This window comes from Tursiops truncatus, chromosome 7 (assembly GCF_011762595.2).
Source record: "Tursiops truncatus isolate mTurTru1 chromosome 7, mTurTru1.mat.Y, whole genome shotgun sequence".
Taxonomy (NCBI): Eukaryota; Metazoa; Chordata; class Mammalia; order Artiodactyla; family Delphinidae; genus Tursiops; species Tursiops truncatus.
The window spans coordinates 34,308,620-34,329,902 of record NC_047040.1 but is presented as its reverse complement, the minus strand read 5'-3'; the positions used below and the strand labels follow the sequence as shown (position 1 = coordinate 34,329,902).

At 36.0% G+C, this 21,283-nt stretch overlaps 1 protein-coding gene and 1 non-coding gene across 8 annotated transcripts in view; one reads left to right on the top strand and one right to left on the bottom strand.

Annotated features, from left to right (window-relative positions):
* HYCC2 (hyccin PI4KA lipid kinase complex subunit 2) overlaps positions 1-21,283 on the bottom strand; it is a 73,361-nt gene that overhangs the window by 35,326 nt on the left and 16,752 nt on the right. For 6 of the 7 annotated variants that reach the window (XM_019939163.3, XM_073807413.1, XM_073807411.1 and 3 more), the window contains 4 exons: positions 12,531-12,611; positions 11,468-11,569; positions 5,174-5,353; positions 937-1,017 (listed from right to left, as the gene is read on the bottom strand). In XM_019939163.3, the coding sequence (XP_019794722.1) occupies positions 937-1,017; positions 5,174-5,353; positions 11,468-11,569; positions 12,531-12,581 (414 nt within the window). In that variant the 5' untranslated portion in view covers positions 12,582-12,611. Of the gene's footprint in view, positions 1-936; positions 1,018-5,173; positions 5,354-10,675; positions 10,732-11,467; positions 11,570-12,530; positions 12,612-21,283 lie in introns of those variants that run through there. The other variant, XM_019939165.3, reaches the window with a different exon arrangement.
* Positions 1,385-1,491, top strand: LOC117313097 (U6 spliceosomal RNA). The gene has a single exon (XR_004527560.1). It is a non-coding gene; the product is annotated as a U6 spliceosomal RNA (small nuclear RNA).

Below are 21,283 nucleotides of genomic sequence, written 5' to 3'. Positions count from 1 at the left end.
TGGTGCTCTCATTAATCTCATTCCACACTGAAGAAAGCAAGGTGCAGAGAGTTATAATTATGGAACACAAACAAGAATACTATGATCAAATGTCTCTTTAATAGTGACATAATTGATTTCATGTTTCTAAAGTTAGAAGAACCATCCATTTGTAAACTTTTCACTACCCTCCATTTTATTTTGTAACTTGATACATGGAACACAGTTAAAATCTATTACTCAGAAATGTTCTATGCTAAAATCAGCCCTGGTTAAATAGGAGGCATTCTATTTTCAACACAAAACAAAGCCCCAGGAGAATTAATTAAGAAAATAAATAGTTGCACAGAGCTATGAGGCAACTGGATACTGTTTGTTGGTAAGAAAATGGATTTCAATTTTTACACTACTGGTAAAGTTTCTTTAAGCGCTTTCCTCAAGTTTATGCACTGAAGGCCACTACAGACAAGAAGCTTGCTTCAAAGCCTATGTCCTTAAAGAGAGCAGGCAGAAGGAGTTCAGCTCAACAGGAGGCATCTACCTATATAATTATCAGTGTTGTCACAATCTTCAACCAAACAAATATAAGCAAAAATCAGAAGTGTAATTATTTTCCTAAAAAATAATGAAAATAAATCAATCTAACATAGATGATTTCTAATTAATATGGAAGACAAAAAAATTAAAAGAAGATTTTTGAAAATATTTTTGAAAAAAAAAAGGCCAAAAATGATACTGGTAAAAGAATGAAAAAGAAATAAACCAGAACTAGAGGAAAATTTTCCATTAATTACATTCTCTCTCCCTTGACAACAGCTCAGCTTTATATCACTAATAACAAACATCTCCATTAAGAAACAAATCAGTAAAGATGTGTTAGGAATATTTATCTCTAGTAAGAAATTGACTTTTACTCAACATAATTTTTAAAAATTCTACCTTTCCAGTCTTACTTACCTCATGGTATATTGAAGGCTTGGATAAGGAAGGGATAGTAAAAGACAGAACTTTATTGTTCCCATCTTTATCAGCAATTTCCTATGGTTAAAATAAAATAGAGATAATGAAATAATCACAGGACTATATTAAAAGAAATAATAATTACTTTCTTAACAAATATATCACTGGCAATTGAGGAGAATGTTTAGAAATAGTAATATATAAAAATATTATTACCCTAGTATTTCTTTTCTAACCTATTAGCAGATTTTGTACACTTTGGTAGTTGAGTTATCCTTTGAGAGACACTGAAAGATATAATACTACAATCAATCAAATACACCATGACAACAAAGACATGAAGTAGGTGCACAAATTTCATGATAAATTTACATACAGGCTAGGGAGATTACAAGTGATCAGATCTTTTAGTTGAAACATGACTGAATTTAAAAGATTAAAATCACTGCTCGCTTCGGCAGCACATATACTAAAATTGTAATGATACAGAGAAGATTAGCATGGCCCCTGCACACGGATGACACACAAATTCGTGAAGTGTTCCATATTTTTGGAATGGGAGAAAATATTTGCAAGTGATGCGACAGACAAGGGCTTAATCTCCAAAATATACAAACAGCTCATATAACTCAACAACAACAAAAACAACCCAATCGAAAAACGTGTAGAAGACCTTAATAGACATTTCTCCAAAGAAGACATACAGATGGCCAGTAGGCACACGAAAAGATGCTCAACATCATTAATTATTAGAGAAATTCAAATCAAAACTATGAGATACCACCTCACACTGGTCGGAATGGCCATCATTAAAAAGTCTATAAATAACAAATGCTGGAGAGGTTGTGGAGAAAAGGGAACCCTCCTACACTGTTGGTAGGAAGGTAAGTTGGTATAGCCACCACGGAAAACAGTATGGAGGTTCCTCAGAAAGCTAAAGGTAGAATCACCACATAAAAAATTAAAATGAAAGGTTTTAGCCAAGAAATCCACACTTATTAAAATATGAAACACAGGGCTTCCCTGGTGACACAGTGGTTAAGAATCTGCCTGCCAATGCAGGGGACACAGGTTCGAGCCCTGGTCAGGGAAGATCCCACATGCCATGGAGCAATTAAGCCCGTGAGCCACAACTACTGAAGCCTGTGCACCTAGAGCCCATGCTCCGCAACAGGAGAAGCCACCGAAATGTGAAACCCGCACACCTCAACGAAGAGTAGCCCCCGCTCACCACAACTAGAGAAAGCCTGCGTGCAGCAAAAATAAATAAATTCATAGGAAAAAAAAAAAAGGAAAAACACTGTTGTAACACAGGATGAATCTTAACTAAAAGAAAATCTTACAATTATTCAGCAATAAATTAATGACCTGAAATAAGCTACATATTAACATAATTAATAGTAGTCCAAGTGATTAATCATAAGTCCATACTTAAGTGGTTTTTACTGACTACAAAAACATTCCTGTGATTTTTAAAAGCACTTTATCTTTCACAGAAAAGGTCAACAGCATCTATTTCTACAGTCTCTGGCACCGCCAATCTTCTACAGGTATCAATAAAAATCTGCCTACAGACTTCCCTGGTGGTGCAGTGGTTGGGAATCCACCTGCCAATGCAGGGGACACGGGTTCAAGCCCAGGTCTGGGAAGATCCCACATGCCGCGGAGCAACTAAGCCGGTGCGCCATAGCTACTGAGCCTGCGCTCTAGAGCCCATGAGCCACAAATACTGAGCCCATGCACCACAAATACTGAAGCCCACATGCCTAGAGCCCGTGCTCCACAGCAAGAGAAGCCACCGTAATGAGAAGTCCGTGCACCACCAACGAAGAGTAGCCCCCTCTTGCCGCAACTAGAGAAAGCCTGCAGGCAGCAAGGAAAACCCAGTGCAGCACTCCCCACCAAAAGAATAGATATGAGATCCTATTAAAAAAAAAAAAAAGATCTAATAATGTTTAAAAAAAAAAACTGCCTACAGACGCCAGCAATTAGAGAGGTGAAATGCTCCTCCTGCATCACTCCTTTTCTGTACTGTCTTTAGCCTGTTTCTTTTAAAACTCCTATTAGTATACATAACTGGCATAAAATACAGACAGAGAAGACTGCCCTAGAAGGAAGGCAGTCAGAGAGAGACTGAGTAGTTGCACAGCATAAGAGGAAGAAACAACAGGAAAAAAACCCAACTATCATCACCAAGACACAAACCCAAAAGAACTTCCCTATAGGGCTAGTTTGGGGGTTTAATATGTCACAGGAGAGTACCAATTACATGTGAACAATGGCCATACCTCTAATTTTGGCAGGAAAATGGTTTAAAAATCCCTAGAAAGATCATTTAACTACTCTGTAGGCAAAATAGTTACCACCACATCTGGGCCACTGTGCCTCAGAGAACATCTATGCTAAGATGAATGGGCCTGATTTAAGTTAGGCAATAAAATTTTAATTTTTACTCCTAAATTTCAAATTAAGCCAAATACTTTTTATTTATATCTGTGTATACATCTGTGGAGAAGGGTGTTATGAAATTTTTTTAAGTTGAGGGCAATATAAAACTCTCTCTTGGGCTACTGAAGCAAGGGAGAAATGCTGGAGTGAGAAAAGAAGAACAAAAGAGAAATTAATATATAAAAGAAATCCAGTGTGGTAAGAAAAATCGAGAACCACAGAGAAGAGAGAACACCGGTATCAAGGGAATTAAAAGAAGACAGAAACCTGATGTTACATTTCTGATATATAATTGAGCATTTTTAAAACAGTACACTATTTTTTTTTTTTTTTTTTTTTTGCGGTACACGGGCCTCTTACTGCTGTGGTCTCTCCCGTTGCGGAGCACAGGCTCCAGACGCACAGGCTCCGCGGCCATGGCTCACGGGCCCAGCTGCTCTGCGGCACGTGGGATCCTCTTGGACCAGGGCACGAACCCGTGTCCCCTGCATTGGCAGGTGGACTCTCAACCACTGCGCCACCAGGGAAGCCCAAAACAGTACACTATTTTTGAGATACCAAAAGATAATTAAACCATAGCACCAACAAGTACTGTCAAGAACTTGTCAGGCATCCCACTATACAAAATTTTTTGCTTCATTTGTCCCACTACTGAATTTTATTACATTAAACAAGACAAATGATAGCTTAATGTCAAACATAATCTAAAACACTAAACTCAATTTTTAAATCAACATTTACTAAGTGCCTTGCTAAGCACTAGAAACACAGTGATATGTGAAACAAATTTCCTACTTTAAAAGAAAAAATCAGGCAAGGTAGCAAAATAAAGAATTTTATACCTACACCAGCTTTTCATTAAAAAAACCCATCTTTAATTATGGTATAACTATTACTACTACTATTTATAATAATAGTGGTAAACATTAGATAAACACCTCAGGAAACATGTTGGGTTCTTCTAATTGCTTTCAATCCTACTAACAATGTTTTATTTCTGTTTTACAGGACGAGGCAACTGAAGTCAAGATATTAAGTAACTTGCTTAAATTTAAAACAGCCAGTAAGTGACAGTACCTGATTTTAAACAAAATACAAGTGATTCCACAGGCCAGGCTCCGTCCTTCAGATTCTAGTGATGGAAATGTTTTTTAATGATTTTTTTTAAGGGATAATACTTAGAGGAATGAGCACTGGTGCAGAAGAATATTTATTTTTTGTGAGATTCAATGTTTTGTGAGGTACTTTGGTTGAGGTACCTCTCAACTACAAACTTAACTTTAATATATGGAGCATCTGTTTACAGGGAATACACAGAATATAAGAATTCAAAGGGCAGGAATTTCAATACCAATGTTCTAAACTGGGCACCAGGAGGAAAAAAAAAAACAACAGAATAATAACATTTAAGGTATTTAAGAATTCCTTAGAAGAAAAAGTTTCATAAATAATGTATCAAATACATAATGTTTTATCAAATGATTAAAAATAAATTAAAAATATTAAATGCAAGACATTCATAAATATCAATCAAATAAAATAATTAGAAAAATAAGCCATAAAATATTAATAATGCTATCAATTATAAGTTTCACCTACTTTATAAAATGCATTACCAGCAATTACTTATTAATTACTGTACTCAATTACTGTACTCAATTTAGTTAATTCAAATAAGTTATTCAAGAGACATTTAAATTTATTTTCCTCTAAATATTCTTCAAGTATTACTTCAGAGGACTTTAAAAAATACTTAAAATTTCCCAAACTATCATTTTCCACTTACCAAATTGTAAATTCCTAAAAGTAGTGCTTCAATGCAACCATTACTCTGTCTGTCTCGGCTAACTGTAAGCCGTAAATAAACCCACATCAATTCTGGCAAGAACTGCAGTGTGAACCTCTTAAGTCGAACTTCAGAGCTACGGTAGAGCTCAAACAGCTGGTGGCAGACAGGCTCCAGGAGCTAAGAAGAAAATAAAGTGCATCAGTTATTTCCATTCTTTTGGCTGTAACTGTAATTTTTTTTTAGGCACATATACTTGTATAATATTTTTAAAATAAATTCTCAACATTAATTTTTGCTTATTCTGAATCAATGCAACCAGAACCTCAATCTCTATTTAATAACTCAGAGACTACACATTAAACTGACCAATCCAGTAACTGCAAGAAGTACTTTGTGCCCAGATAATAACAACATATCTTTCAATACACTGTACTATTAAACTTATTAGATAATTAGTTCTTTAACCAATGTACTACTTCATATTTAGTGAGTTTCCTTTTCTGTTATTACCAAACCTTACTATCCTCCATTTTTAAAAGTTTCTATTGGAAGAAAATAATTTCAAATAATCTTGTTGGAAATAAACTTTAAATCTCAACTTAAGACTATGATTTAAACAAATTATATACCACTCAGTAGATAAAGGGACTTGGCAATACATAATATTTGGACATCCAAAATGCTCGTTAATATTTTAAATACATACAAGTAAAACAGATTACTTCTATGTTTTAAGACTGACAAATTCTACTAATTATATTTATTGGAAAGATTTTGAAAAGGAGGAAGTATAACTATACAGAAATAGCTTTTCCAATGTTTAACTGGATAATTTTTCATATGATATCATACCATATGACTTATAAGGAACTTCATAATCTTAAAAACTGAAGAAAATGAGCAGTTTAAACAAACCTCCCCTTTTCCCCTAAACTTGTACTGCTAATTTAGACTGGTTTTGTTAGAATAACTGCAGACTTCACAAAACTGGCTATGATTTTAAAATGCAGATAAAATACTGAGAGGAAACTATAAAAAAATTTAACACTAGCTTTTGTTTTGTTTTTAAAAAATTTTTATTGGAGTATAGTTGATTTACAATGTTGTGTTAGTTTCAGGTGTACAACACAGTGAATCAGTTATACATATACATATATCCACTCTTTTTAGATTCTTTTCCATATAGGTCATTACAGAGTATTGAGTAGAGTTCCCTGTGCTATTCAGTAGGTCTTTATTAGTTATCTACTTTATATATAATAGTGTCACACTAGCTTTTAAAAAAAAAGAACGATTCAGTAATTTATATGCTTACTTCTATTCTGAATGATTATAATAATATATATATATACACTTGTATATCTGCTTGAATGTAGTTATATATGTCTGTAATAATCTAGCACTCTAGAATAAAGTCATTACTTTCAAAATTTTAAATTAAAAGTCAACAAATCCTATGTTGATTGTACAGTTAATATACTTAGATGACTTAAGCTTAGCTCTTAATAAACAACTTTAAAGCTAAAAAAATTTACACACCTAGTCTAGTAACTACTAAGCTCTTTATATGAAATCACTCTCATAGGATTTAAAATATTAAAAAACATTCCAACTCTACCCTTACACGGAAGTCTAGACCAGTCAGACAATTTGCCCAAGGTTACAGAAATTAGTAGCAGAGAAAGACACCAGAATTCAGATCTTCTGACACCAAGTTGATGTTCTCACTATACCGCATTTCTTATACCGGATGGAAGTGGAGGAGGAGGTGAGCCTTGTTTAATTACAAATAGCGTAGTCCATGTAGTGCCAATAACGAAGTAATAAACTTTTGAAAATGGTCAACTGCTGGCAACTTTGTAAAGTACTGACAACAATATTCAGCTCCTTAGGACAATTAAACATTGTTGCGCTCATAAATTTATGTATTAAAAATATATGTCCATGTTTCAAATCTACTTTCCTCTTTAGTAAAAGACTCTAAAATTGCCTTCTCTAAATTTCACTGGCTATGGTACAATTACAATTTGTCTACGTCATAAAGACCTTATTTTCCTTCCTCAACAGCAAGTACATTGGCATGTAGAGACTATACTTTAATAAGCATTGCAAAGATATACAGAGTTACCAAAATTATTACTCTGCTTTTTTTTTAAAAGGAGGGAGGAGTGGCTGGCAATCCAGTAAATTTTCATCAACTCCACTGCAAAATAAGACTGTTAAAAACCTGCCAATGTGCTCTGTTAAAATCTTTAATTCTAAGCATATGTTATCATGCCATCATGTTCTCAATTTTTCAGTGTCAGAAATGACCTCCCCTAAATGGTGCTATCACCCACAGCAAAAGGTGTTAAAAATCATTATCTTCTCGTTAAATAAAAGCTTAAGAATAATTTACACCTTCCCCAAACTTAGCAAATAGTTTTGACATGATAATTACTAAGAGGCATGCCATATGATGAACGCATTGAGAGCAGTTTGGGTGGAATAATGGAGACTGAACCCAAATATGAGTGGGTCAAAGAAAAAATATGAGGTGAGGAAATTGGCACAAGTAGACAGAGACTATGAATAAGCAATACTTTATAAAGTTCATTGGGAAGAAGGACAGAAAAATGGGGTAGATAATAAAATAGGAGGCAAATCAAAGAAGGTTTTTTAAAAAATAGAATATGGTTGTTTATCATATTACTTTCATCAGAAAGGAAAAAAAAATCAGTGACAGGGACTTCCCTGGTGGCACAGTGGTTAAGAATCCACCTGCCAATGCAGGGGACATGGGTTCGAGCCCTGGTCCGGGAAGATCCCACATGCCACAGAGCAGCTAAGCCTGGGCGCCACAACTACTGAGCCTGCACTCTAGAGCCTGCGAGCCACAACTACTGAGCCCGCATGCCACAACTACTGAAGCCTGCACGCCTAGAGCCCATGCTCTGCAACAAGAGAAGCCACCGTAATGAGAAGCCTGTGCACCACAATGAAGAGTAGCCCGTGCTCGCCACAACTAGAGAAAGCCCTCACGCAGCAATGAAGTCCCAACATAGCCAAAAATAAATAAATTAATTAATTAAAAAAAAAAACACGGGCTTCCCTGGTGGCGCAGTGGTTGAGAATCTGCCTGCTAATGCAGGGGACACAGGTTCGAGCCCTGGTCTGGGAGGATCCCACATGCCACAGAGCAGCTAGGCCCATGAGCCACAACTACTGAGCCTGCGCGTCTGGAGCCTGTGCTCCGCAACAAGAGAGGCCACGACAGTGAGAGGCCCGCGCACCGCGATGAAGAGTGGCCCCTGCTTGCCACAACTAGAGAAAGCCCTCACACAGAAACGAAGACCCAACACAGCAAAAATAAATTAATTAATTAATAAACTCCTACCCCCAACATCTTCTTAAAAAAAAAAAAAAAACACTGCTGTTTTAAGAAAAAAGGAATCAGTGACATAGGAAAGGGAGGGGATAACTGCAGTAGCAATCTTTGAGGTAGTTAGAGAAGATGGGATTCAGGCCTAAGTGGAAGAGATGGCCTTTGATACAACCTGAGACACTTCATCTACCGAACAGCAGAAATGGCAGGAGAGTGTGGGTAGAGATGCTGGTAGAGTGGTAGATTTGAATGGGAGAATAGAGTTTCCAACTATTTTCTTCTTTTATAATGACACAGAAGGCAAACTAAAAATGAGGAGGAAGGGCAGTAAGTGTGAGGAAAGAGAAGGTATAAAATGAACACTGGGACAGTTGTACCAATGAAATATTATGTGCTCATTTATGATTTTTAGTCCTGCATTTAAATGGAAAAAGTTAACAAAATTGTGTTTTTTCCAGGTACGTTCAGCCGCTCAGGTACAGGCATGAAGTGGATGGCTGGGTTTTATCCAGTGTTGAGATTTTGCCCAAAGAATATGAACTAAGGGAATGACAGGCAAAGGAGCTCAGAATGTTTGCAAGGGAATGACTGTAATGATGGATCAAGAAAATTTAGCTAAGAAAAGAGGCAAGTGAGACATTTGAAGGAAGTGAGACATTGAAGGGAGGAAAAAGGACAACCAAATCATAAAAAAGCAATAGGGTTAATGGTCTCCTTGAAGTGGAAGAACTGCTAGAGTGACTAAGGGATCTGGAAGGAGGGAAAGGAGAAAAATAAAGCAACATGTTGGTCTAGAGATTAAAACTTGAGCTGTAGTACAGGTTGGCCATGATATGTAATATTAAACTTCTTTGGGAATTCCCTTGCAGTCCAGTGGTTAGGACTCAGCGCTTTCACTGCCTTGGCCCGGGTTCGATCCCGGGTTGGGGAACTAAGATCTCTCTTGTGCAACATGGCACAGCCAAAAAACAAAACAAAACAAAACAACAAAAAAAAGAACTTCTAGGAAATATACTTTCTTAAGAACTTTCATGGTATTTAAGGCAAATTTGTTTCTTATTAAGTAAATAATACATTTATGTTTCAGAATATAACAAAATCAGGACTAAAAGCGTTCTCCTTCTAGAACTGAAGTCCAGAATTGCTTTGAGATTCTACAGAACTTAACACTCTGTTTTTCTGAAGTATGAATGCATGGTTAGAATCTTATGACCTGACAGGAGAAAGGATGGAAAGACAGACCTGTTCTAGTAACTGGTTGATTATAATGACTGCTGGGTCTTGATCTTGAGTCTCTCAAGTTGTAATTTTTCTATTTCTAGCCTTGACAAAGTCTCACACATTAGTATTATGAAGTATGACAATATAAAGTGAGTTAATTCTTATAATATCGCAGCTTCCAAAGCATAAAAGAAAAAATGGAAGCCAATACATTTCACATACTTGTGAGTCCTAATGAAAACGACAGCATTTTAGAATCTCATTTCGTATTTTACTATTCTTTTTTTTCCCCCCGGTGATTCTTTTTTGGCCGCGTGGCTTGCAGGATCTCACTTCCCCAACCAGAGACTGAACCCGTGCCCTTGGCAATGAAATCGTGGAGTTCCAACCACTGGACCGCCAGAGAATCCCATATATTTCACTATTCTTCTAATCAATATTTATTAAGTGTTCATTATGCACATGATAAAATACTGGATTCTAGGGAATTAACAGATATATATGTTAACAGATATAGCATATACGACCACTGCTCATGAAGAGCTTACAATTTAAAGAGAAAGCATGAAACAAATGCATTTTAATAAGCAAAGCTTAATGTTAAGACAGTGCAAAACAAGGGATACATACATTCAATATTCACACAGAATTTTGAAAACTCCTGACCAAGAAGGCTATGCATATATGTCCATTACCATACCTAAAGTTATAAAACATTCAAAAATACATAGCAAGAGAAAAAGAAGCAAATGAATCCTGCGGTTGCTGCTACAAATAGCAACAGATGCAAGCCCAACTGAGAGCCAATCCAAGTTTAGGAGATAGGAAAGAAAGAGGTCAATAAGCAAGCTTTTAGTGATAGTACAAAAATGAAGATGCACTTTAAGTTAAGCTGCTGGTTAGGAGATGATTACCTGAACTTCTTCAAACTCACTCCAGTACACAGCAGAGGCACTCTTGGAGGCTGTATCTGGGAAGATAAGAAGCTACTTTCCTGTGTGTTCCTTTCATTTCATTTTAAAGCATACATGAATCCAGTGGTGATAAAACTGTATGTCATACTATTGTGTTAATGGAAAGAAAATGTGTGTATTTTGTGTAAGTTAAAACATAGAGCCAATAGCTGCACCTTTTTTCCCTTCTAGCACAGGCTAAATAATAGGAAACTGTTATTCTAAGTTTACTGATCCTGACTATTTAGGCTTTCTCTGATCATTTTCAAACTAAACTTACAGCAGCATCATTTCATGTTACCAGTTTGACTGAATTCACTAATTAGAGTGATTACACATAGTTCTTTACCGTCAATAAAAGGACTGCAAACAATACTTAAAATTAATAAATCTCAATCAGTATATGGTTAAAATTTGGACTCCAGGAAAGGAAACATTCCAGAACAGGAAACAGAGAAAAGTTGCAAATTAAATAAATAATCTACTGAGATGGTGGTCACTCAAATCAAGAATCAAAACATACTGTCCTCAACAGGAACAAATTTAATCAAAACATTAAAAAATATGGAGAGGGAGGTCATGGGGAAAGCCAAAGCAACTATCAGAATGAAAAATAGCAGAAAGAAAGTTTTCCAGTCCCACTGGAAGGATTTAAAAAAAAGAAGGAAAACTGCAAAACTTATATATATGTGTTTTAGTGCACATATTTCATTATTACTACATTAAAATTACTTTTCTTATAAACTCTCCTACCTCATTATTCGAATCTTGAATAACTTTATACAGGGCGGGTACCAGTGTTTTTTTCCGGTGTAAAGTTGCTGCATAATTGGTGATCTGAGTGTCAGGTAATGCCTAAAAGAAAACATCAAAGGAAACCAAAAATGAACTTAATATTTGAGAAGTTAGAAACTTTATTTTATATGAGTTCCTCTTGAAAAGATTTATAATTGAGTCAACTAAGAAAAGTAAAAATAATTAATATAAGAAATAACCATGAGAGTTAATAAATCAAATTAGTTACGATGTTATACAATTCTTCTAACTACTCAACAATGAGAAATGATTAGAAATCACACATTACACCAAGATTTGCTGAAATGAGTCACCTTATAATCTAGTCTAAAAAATTAGTGTGCAATAAATACTTTTGTTTTTAATGAGGTGTGCATTTTTTTAAGTCTTTTTATTGAATTTGGTACAATATTGCTTCAGTTTTGCATTTTGTTTTCTTGGCCGCGAGGCATGTGGGATCTTAGCTCCCCAACCAGGGATCAAACCCACACCCCCTGCATTGGAAGGCGAAGCCTTAACCACTGGACCGCCAGGGATGTCCCTGAGTGTGGGATATATTTCAATTCTTGTATTTTATGTTCACAAAACACTTATTTCCATAGTGTTTATAAATTATATAGTTTTCAATCAAATTAATGAGTGAATTTTTAATCACAGGAAATAAAAATATAAGGTACAAATCTCATTTCTGTGCCTTATTAAAACTTGGAGGCTTCCCCTCTTTTATTGAATATATCTTAAAATTTATATATCACCTTATCAATCCATTGATATCAATCCATATCAATTATACTCCAAAGTAGCAAAAACAAGTTTACTAGCTTCATTTTTACATTACCTTCTAGCCATTATTCACATTAGTGCCTAAAATTTTTAAAGAGGTGCAGCTATAGAAACATGTTATTTCATATTTTGCCATTCCTACTTCATAACTTTTGTTTCAGTTTTTCCATGAACATGTATAACTGAATTACTGATATATAGAATCATATGACACATTCTTATCCTCAATCCAATCTACCTTGAATTCTGATAACCATTCTTCCACAACGCCACGTTCAGATCCCAGCATCTTCTTCTACCTTCTATTCCTCTTTTCTCTCTGAAAGAAAAAGGCACTGAACTTGAGGACAGTGTTACTTACAGGAACTATCAAAGGTAAATGATGTGTGCCTTTCACTAAAGGAGAAACTCATCTAGTGTACATTTTAGATAAGGAGGCTTACTTTTAGACTAGTGTTCAATTAAAACAGAACTGTTTATAAGAAATAAGTTCTATTTTTAATGATACGTTTGAAATCTATTTTCCTAATGCTTTTCTATTTTCCAATTATACTCCAAAGTAGCAAAAACAAGTTTACTAAGTAAAATCAAACTGCACATTACCCAAGACAAATGCACAGTCTATGCCTAGAGCTTTTACCAAATATACAACTGGCACATACAACTGGAAAAAGTTATACATAATAGAACACTGTGACAGATTTTTACAAAGGTAAAAAAATTAGAAATCAAGGGTTATATGTACAGCTATAAACATATATATATATATCATATGAAATAAGGCCTTTGAAGTAGGTAGATTTATATGTTTTCTAAAATGGAAAAATAGCCAGATAGAAAAAGCAAGTTGTACAACAGTATATAAGCTATAATAATTCCACTAAAAATTATATAAATGTGAAAAAGCTGGGAGGAAAAATATATATACTAAACTATTAAGTGTTGGCCTCTGAAGGAAGGATTACTGAGGATATTCTAATTATGTAACTTTGAATTATAAAAAAAAATAAAAATTGGTATGTATTATTTTTTAAGTGAGACAAACAACAGAAGGTTTTTGGTTTTAAATTTAAGGCTCAAAAGGTAACCAAAAGAAAAAAGGAATTTCTTGGGCAGGGAGGGAAATGTCTCCAGAGCAAATGAAATGAAAGTTCCTTTATTAAAAAGACATATTTATCAAAAAGACGATATGTGTCATATTCCATAATAAATTTCTATCTAAAAAAAAGAAATCAGATTTTCTAAACCCCTTCCTTTCCCTAAATATCCATATATAATACACTATACCAAGTATTATATAAGCAAGGAGTACAAAAAGGAGTAAGAAATGCCCCTTATTCTCAAGTAGCAAATGCTCTTAAGATGGACTGGTGGATTTATTCAAATAAATTGCAAGAGGAAAAAAGAGACAGCAGATTAAAAGATATGTTAAGAAAAATCAGGAACCAAAGTATGAATCTTATTTGGATTGATTCAAACAATAAAAAAGAGCATAACACAATTGGAAAAGGTTAAACATGACTTATTGTATGACTTATTACTTAATACTGGATGATACTAATTCAAGGAATTATTATAGGTTACTTTTATATTTGATAATGGTATTATAATTAGGCTTTTTACTTATTTATTTTTTAAATACAATTTATTTATTATTTTGTCCACATCGTGTGGCACGTGGGATCTTAGTGCCCCAACCAGGGATTGAACTTGTCTCCCGCCCCACCCCGCCCCGGCAGTGGAAGCGTAGAATCTTAGCAACTGGACAGCCATAGAGGTCCCTATAGTTAGGTTTTTTAAAATACTGTTTCTCTCTTGCAAGATTCACACTGAAATATTTACTGGTGAAATGATATCTGGGATTTCCTTTTTTAAAAAATATATATATATTTAAATTTATTTATTTTTGGCTGCATTGGGTCTTTGTTGCTGTACGCGGGCTTTCTCTAGTTGCGGAGAGTGAGGGCTACTCTTTGTTGTGGTGCTCGGGTTTCTCATTGCGGTGCTTTCTTTTGTTGCGAAGCACAGGCTCTAGAGCGCAGGCTCAGTAGTTGTGGCGCACGGGCTTAGCTGCTCTGCGGCATGAGGGATCTTCCCAGATGAGGGCTCGAACCCGTGTCACCTGCATTGGCAGGCGGATTCCTAACCACTGCGCCACCAGGGAAGCCCTGGGATTTGCTTTAAAATAATCGGGATGAGGGTAGCCAAAGGAGGAGAGTGCATTGGGTATAGATAAAATATGACTGGCCGTAAGTTGATAACCACTGAAGCTAACTGGTATACAAGTTTCATTACACTACTCTACTTTGTTATAGGTTTGAAGTGTTCCATAATGAACTTCAAGGGGGAAAAATAAAGGATTGAGGAACTAACTCTACATACAAATCATAATATACATGATATAAAACAACAGTTCTTAACCTTTTTTGGGGCGGGGCAAAAGCACAAAGTTACAGACCCCCTTTGATAGCTGAGCAAAACTATGTACTGATCCCTACTTCAGAAAAAGATAAATATGATGCCTGCACGTACATGATTTTACAAATAATTTCAGGAAGTTCACTGATTCACTAAAGCCCATTAATAGATATGGACTCCCAAGTTATAAACTTGTGAAGAAATGAGACTCTTAAAAATAACTTTATGAAATAGAGCACAACTACACTTCCTAATGATAATGTCCTTCAAAGAAGTCATTTTGTAAGGTTCCTATATTTACTACAATGATTGTTCAAATCAGTCAGAATTTTCTTTTTTTCTTTCAAGTACCAATTAGTTAAGTAGTACTAAGTACTCTGTATAACCTAGTACTTCACCTAAAAATGGACTCCATGACATAATTATCATTACTGTGTATCTTGCTCTATGCAAATTACACCTCTTTAAAAAAAATTTAACTATAAAAAATAAAATAACAAGCCTAGATCCATCATACATTATAACTTTCAGTTATAAATAATGGGCTAAATATCCTAAGGCAGTTGCCCCTGGAAGCTTCTCAGAAAGAACTCAAGGAGGCAACTGACCAAAAAGCAAAGGAATGATTCAGTCAGAAATTCATCAATCCATTCCATAAATATTTCTTTCTTTCTTAATAATAATTCATTATTATTTTTGGCTGTGTCGGATCTTAGTTGTGGCACGCGGGCTCTCTAGTTGTCCCGCAGCATGTGGGATCTTAGTTCCCTGACCAAGGATCGAACCCACATTCCCTGCATTGGAAGGCAGATTCTTAACCAGACCACCAGGGAAGTCCCCCATAAGTATTTCTTAAGCAAAAACTATATACCTGCCATTATGCTAGGAGCTGGAAGTACAATGGTAAACAGAATCAGATGTAGACTCACTCTAATGGGGCACTTCCCTAGTGGAGGAGGCCAAACACATTTTTGCAGAGACAAGGAGTAAGAAGGAAAGGTACACGAAAGCGTAAAACAAAGGAACCTAGTGCTGATGAAGGTTTCTCTGAGGTAGCACTTAAACTGAGATATCAAAGATCAGTAGGAGTCAAGGGGAATAGTGAAGGAACATTCTAGAAAGAGGGAACAGCATATAAAAAGGTTCTGTGGGGGCTTCCCTGGTGGCGCAGTGGTTGGGAGTCCGCCTGCCGATGCACGGGACACAGGTTTGTGCCCCGGTCCAGGAAGATACCACATGCCGTGGGGTGGCTGGGCCCGTGAGTCATGGCTGCTGAGCCTGCGCATCCGGAGCCTGTGCTCCGGATGAGGAGCAGGAGAGGCCACGACAGTGAGAGGCCCGCGTACCGCAAAAAAAAAATAAAATAAAAAATAAAAGGTTCTGTGGCAAGAAAATAACATAGGAAGATGTAGAATCTGAAAGAATATCCAAGTGGTTAGGAGCACAGAGAGCAAGGGGCATGGTTGAGGGCAGAGAGAGAGAGGCATGGGCTGATGTTATAATAAACAAGACCTTCTAGTCTACATTAAGTATGGAAAGTGACTGAGGATAAGAATAAAGGTTTGAAAGGCTTACCTGGCTATGATGCAGAGAACACTCTTTCAAAGCTAGCTGCAAAATTCCCATTACCAAGAAGACTAGGGGCTTCCCTGGTGGTGCAGTGGTTGGGAGTCCGCCTGCCAATGCAGGGGACACGCGTTCACGCCCTGGTCTGGGAGGATCGCACATGCCGCGGAGCAGCTAAGCCTGTGCGCCGCAACTACTGAGCCTGCGTTCTAGAGCCCACGAGCCACAACTACTGAGCCCACGTACCACAACTACTGAAGCCCACGTACCTAGACCCCGTGCTCTGCAACAAGAGAAGCCACCGCAATGAGAAGTCCACGCACCGCAACCAAGAGTAGCCCCCGCTCGCCACAACTAGAGAAAGCCCGCGCACGGCAACAAAGACCCAAGGCAACCAAAAATAAATTAAAAAAGAAAAAAAAAGAATTAGGTGAAGAATACAAACAAGAAATTCAAAAAAGAAAAAGAGAAAAAGAAGACTAAAAATATTCCAGGCTTGCTATATATAGCACTTGCTCTGAGAGTTCCTACTAAGTCAAGTCAAGTCTCTGGAAGTTAAAAAAAAAAACAACAAAATAGCTACTGATAATAAAAATGGTTTTTATTTACAAAGTACCTGAAAAATAAAGTAGGTTCCATTTTTATTAAGCTTCAAATAAAGTATAAAAAGTAAAAGCAATGCCTACATTATTTTCTCTGGAAATAATTTTTTTAGGGATAAATTCTAACATCTGAATCTCCCTTTAATATTTCCCTTTTAACCCAAGTCTCTTATGAAAGTATAAACAAGAGGGGCTGTTTTGTTGATATTACTTACAACATCTCCTTCTACCACCTCATTATCACTAATGAGTTCAGCAGGCCACAAGACTGAGGAAAAATAGACTGAATTTTACGTCCTCTTTGAGAAGTACTCCAGAAAAGGAGGTAAATACTTTCAATAAATATACTACCATGTAAAGAAGAAAACCACAATTTCATTCTAGTGGTGACAGAAAGGACTTATTTTCCAAAATAAAGAAAATAGGAACTTAAAAAAAACACACAAAACTCCTTTATTTCCACGGCTGAATTTTAATAATGATTGATTTTTGCTTTTTATTTACTGGAAACTTAAAAAGCTATTCTTCCTCTGTACCTCAACTATTACCTCTAATTTTACAAATATCCTTAGCTATAAATATGAATAGTTGATATTCAATTATTAAATAATTTTAAAATAGTTATTATAAATAGTATATGTCTATTAAAAAAAGGAACTTAACCTAACTACCTCCCCCACCCACAAAGATAAACAGAGTTAACCATTTGGTATGTATTTTTCTTCACATACATGTTTACATATATGCATGTATGTATATGTGTGTGTATACAGTTTAAATATAGTTGTGTTCATTGTACATAGTATTCTATAATTGCTCTTTCAATTCTCAAAAATATATGAAAGACCTATAGTTCAAGCTCACTCTTTTTAATGGGTGTAATTAATTATAAGTATAATCCCATAACTTATTTATTTACTAATAAACAAATCTGTTTTCGACTTCCTTATATTACAAAAAAATGCTGCAATACACATCCTTGTACATACTTATGTATTTCTATTGTTATCTTCTGTAGTATAAATTCTAAAACTTGAATTTGAATTTTTTTTTTTTTTTTTGGTACGCGGGCCTCTCACTGTTGTGGCCTCTCCTGCCGCGGAGCACAGGCTCTGGACACGCAGGCCCAGCGGCCATGGCTTATGGGCCCAGCCACTCCGCGGCATGTGGGATCCTCCGGACTGGGGCACGAACCCGTGTCCCCTGCATCGGCAGGCGGACTCTCAACCACTATGCCACCAGGGAAGCCCCTGAAGTTGAATTTTTAAGGTCACAGGATATAAATATTATTAATAGCATATGCAAATACAAATAAATTCTCAAAACCATAATCCATCATATAATTTTAAAGAGCATATGATTGTTACATATACAAAATAATTTCTTCCTGCTCTATTTATAAAGTTAATACCTTAGCACTGAAATCTAAAAAAAATCTAAATCTAAATAACTCAATTTTTCTACATTTGTTTATATGATGTATATGACTTTTAAAACTAGAACAACAAAAATCGGTATCAGAACATTCAAGTGAGTACTAGTTACCAAAACATTAAAAATTTAATACACAGAATGCTGTAATGTATTTGAAAGAGGCATGGCAAAAAAGATACCACAATATATTTTACTGTATTTTAAAAATCAGTCTGCTTGTTTAGTAAAGGCTTGAATCTTCTAAAGTTAAAAACCACATCTAGGGCTTCCCTGGTGGCGCAGTGGTTGAGAGTCTGCCTGCCGATGCAGGGGACACGTGTTCGTGCCCCGGTCTGCGATGATCCCACACGCCGCGGAACGGCTGGGCCCGTAAGCCATGGCCGCTGAGCCTGCGCGTCCGGAGCCTGTGCTCCGCAATGGGAGAGGCCACAGCAGTGAAAGGCCCGCGTACCGCAAAAAAAAAAAACAAAAAACAAAAAACAAAAAAAACCCACATCTACAGTTTACTCTTTAAACAACCTGCAAGTTATTTTAGAATGCAATATGAGATTAAGATCTAACAATGTTTTCTCCCAATAAAAACTGTTTTCTCAGTTCTTCTAACACCTTGTTTGCATGTCCATTTATTTCTAACTTGCAACACTATTTTTATCATACACTAAAAGTCCCACGTATATTTGGAACTATTTCTGAGCTACTTTTCCCATTAATTTGGTACCGGGACTATAATATTTTAATTATGTGGCTTTATAATGCACTTTATAATAGTACAAGTCCCATAATAATTCTTTTTCCTAAAAATGTATTTTATTATTATTGCCTGCTTATTCTTCCAGTTGAATATTAGACTTCTAATAAGTTTCTTTCCCATACTCTATCCTTATTGGAATTAAATTTACAAATTAATTTCAAGTGACATCTTCACCTAATTGAGTTATCCAATACAGAAGCATGGCACTGCTCTTTATTAAAAATCTTCTTTTAGGAATTCCTGGTGGTCCAGTGGTTGAGACTCCATGCTCCCAATGCAGGGGGCCCGGGTTTGATTCCTGGTCAGAGAACTAGATCCCACATGCCGCAACTAAAAGATCCTGCGTGTTGCAATGAAGACCCGGCATAGCCAAATAAATAAATATTTTTTTAATAAAAATCTTCTATATGTCTGTATAAATTTTGTGTTTTCTTCATATAGATCAACACATTCAAATTAAATTGATTCCTAAGTATAATCTTCTGTGGACAACTGGTTCCAGACCCATTGCAGATACCAAAATCCAACAATACTCAAGTCCCAGAGCTGGCCCTCCCTATCAGCAGATTCAACCAACCATGCATTGTGTAGCACTGCATGATTGATATTTATTGAAAAGAAAAAAGAAATCTGAGTATAAATGTATCTGCACAGTTCAAACCAGTGTTGTTCAAGGGTTAAAAGTTTATATTTTCCTGCTGCGACTGTGATTCTTTTTCATTATTTCAAATTAGCTGTTGTTACACACATAAAAATAAACACTTTCTTAAAAAATCAAAACGAGGGCTTCCCTGGTGGCGCAGTGGTTGAGAGTCCGCCTGCCGATGCAGGGGACATGGGTTCGTGCCCCGGTCCGGGAAGATCCCACATGCCACAGAGCGGCTAGGCCCGTGAGTCATGGCCGCTGAGCCTGCGCGTCTGGAGTCTGGCTCCGCAACGGGAGAGGTCACAACAGTGAGAGGCCCACGTACCACAAAAAAAAAAAAAAAAAAAAAAAAAATCAAAACGAACAAGTTTTTAGATAAATATTTAAAATACTGAAAATCGCTTAAATTAAGACTTCTATGTTTTAGGAAAAATTTATAAACTAATAAGTTATCTTTTTACTAACTACAATGAATTAGAAGGTTTTTTAAAATGTTGACTACGTTATAGAAAGGGATAAGAAAAAGCAAGTACAATTAATCAAAAATGTTTTTCAAACTCTTTACAAAAAACATCAGCACAGCTCTTAAAATAAAAAAGAAAACCAAACATTATTTTTTGAAAGAAACACAAAATTTTTAAATGTAATATATACTGCATCAGAATCCTTATCTGATATAGGGCCCGGAATATATATTTTGAAAAAGTTTTCCAAGTAATCCTGATGACCACCCTTCAGTTAAAAAAAAAAAGTATCACATCCAGGTTAAATTTCTTATTTTAAATTCCTGTATGATCTCTCCTATAACCACAAATTTGGCACACCAAATCACTTTAGTTTCTACCAATACCATTTTTTAAATGACTGCAAGTTAATTAACTTTAGATAGAAGAACATAGTGGTGTTAATAATAATTATAACCAAAACACTAACGTATTTCCCCAATTTTAATGATACTAATTTTAAGACAGTAATTTATTAACAAATTTAAGTAGGAAGTAAGACACAATCCTTTATTAAAATGAAACAAAATGTTTAAAGGATAAGAGCATAAGCATATCCATATAATCACATAAGACTTTTAAAAATTATCCTTGGGCTTCCCTGGTGGCACAGTGGTTAAGAATCCGCCTGCCAATGCTGGGGACACGGGTTCTATCCCTGGTCCAGGAAGATCCCACATGCTACAGAGCAACTAAGCCCATGCACCACAACTACTGAGCCTGCATGCCACAACTACTGAGCCCACATGCCACAACTACTGTAGCCTGTGCGTCTAGAGCCCGTGCTCCGCAACGAGAAGCCAGTGCAATGAGAAGTCTGAGCATGGCAACGGAGAGTAGTCTCCGCTCCCCGTAACTAGAGAAAGCCCGTGTGCAGCAACAAAGACCCAAGGCAGCCATAAGTAAATAAAAAAACTAAACAAGACCAAAAACCCTTACTTTAAAAAAATAAATAAAATAAAATCTATGGTTGAAAAACGTAACGTGGTCCCTTTCTTACAGCTCATACTTCTCCCCCACCACAGCTTCCTATGTTCTGGCCATATTCTCATTTCAGTTCCTCTAGAGCTT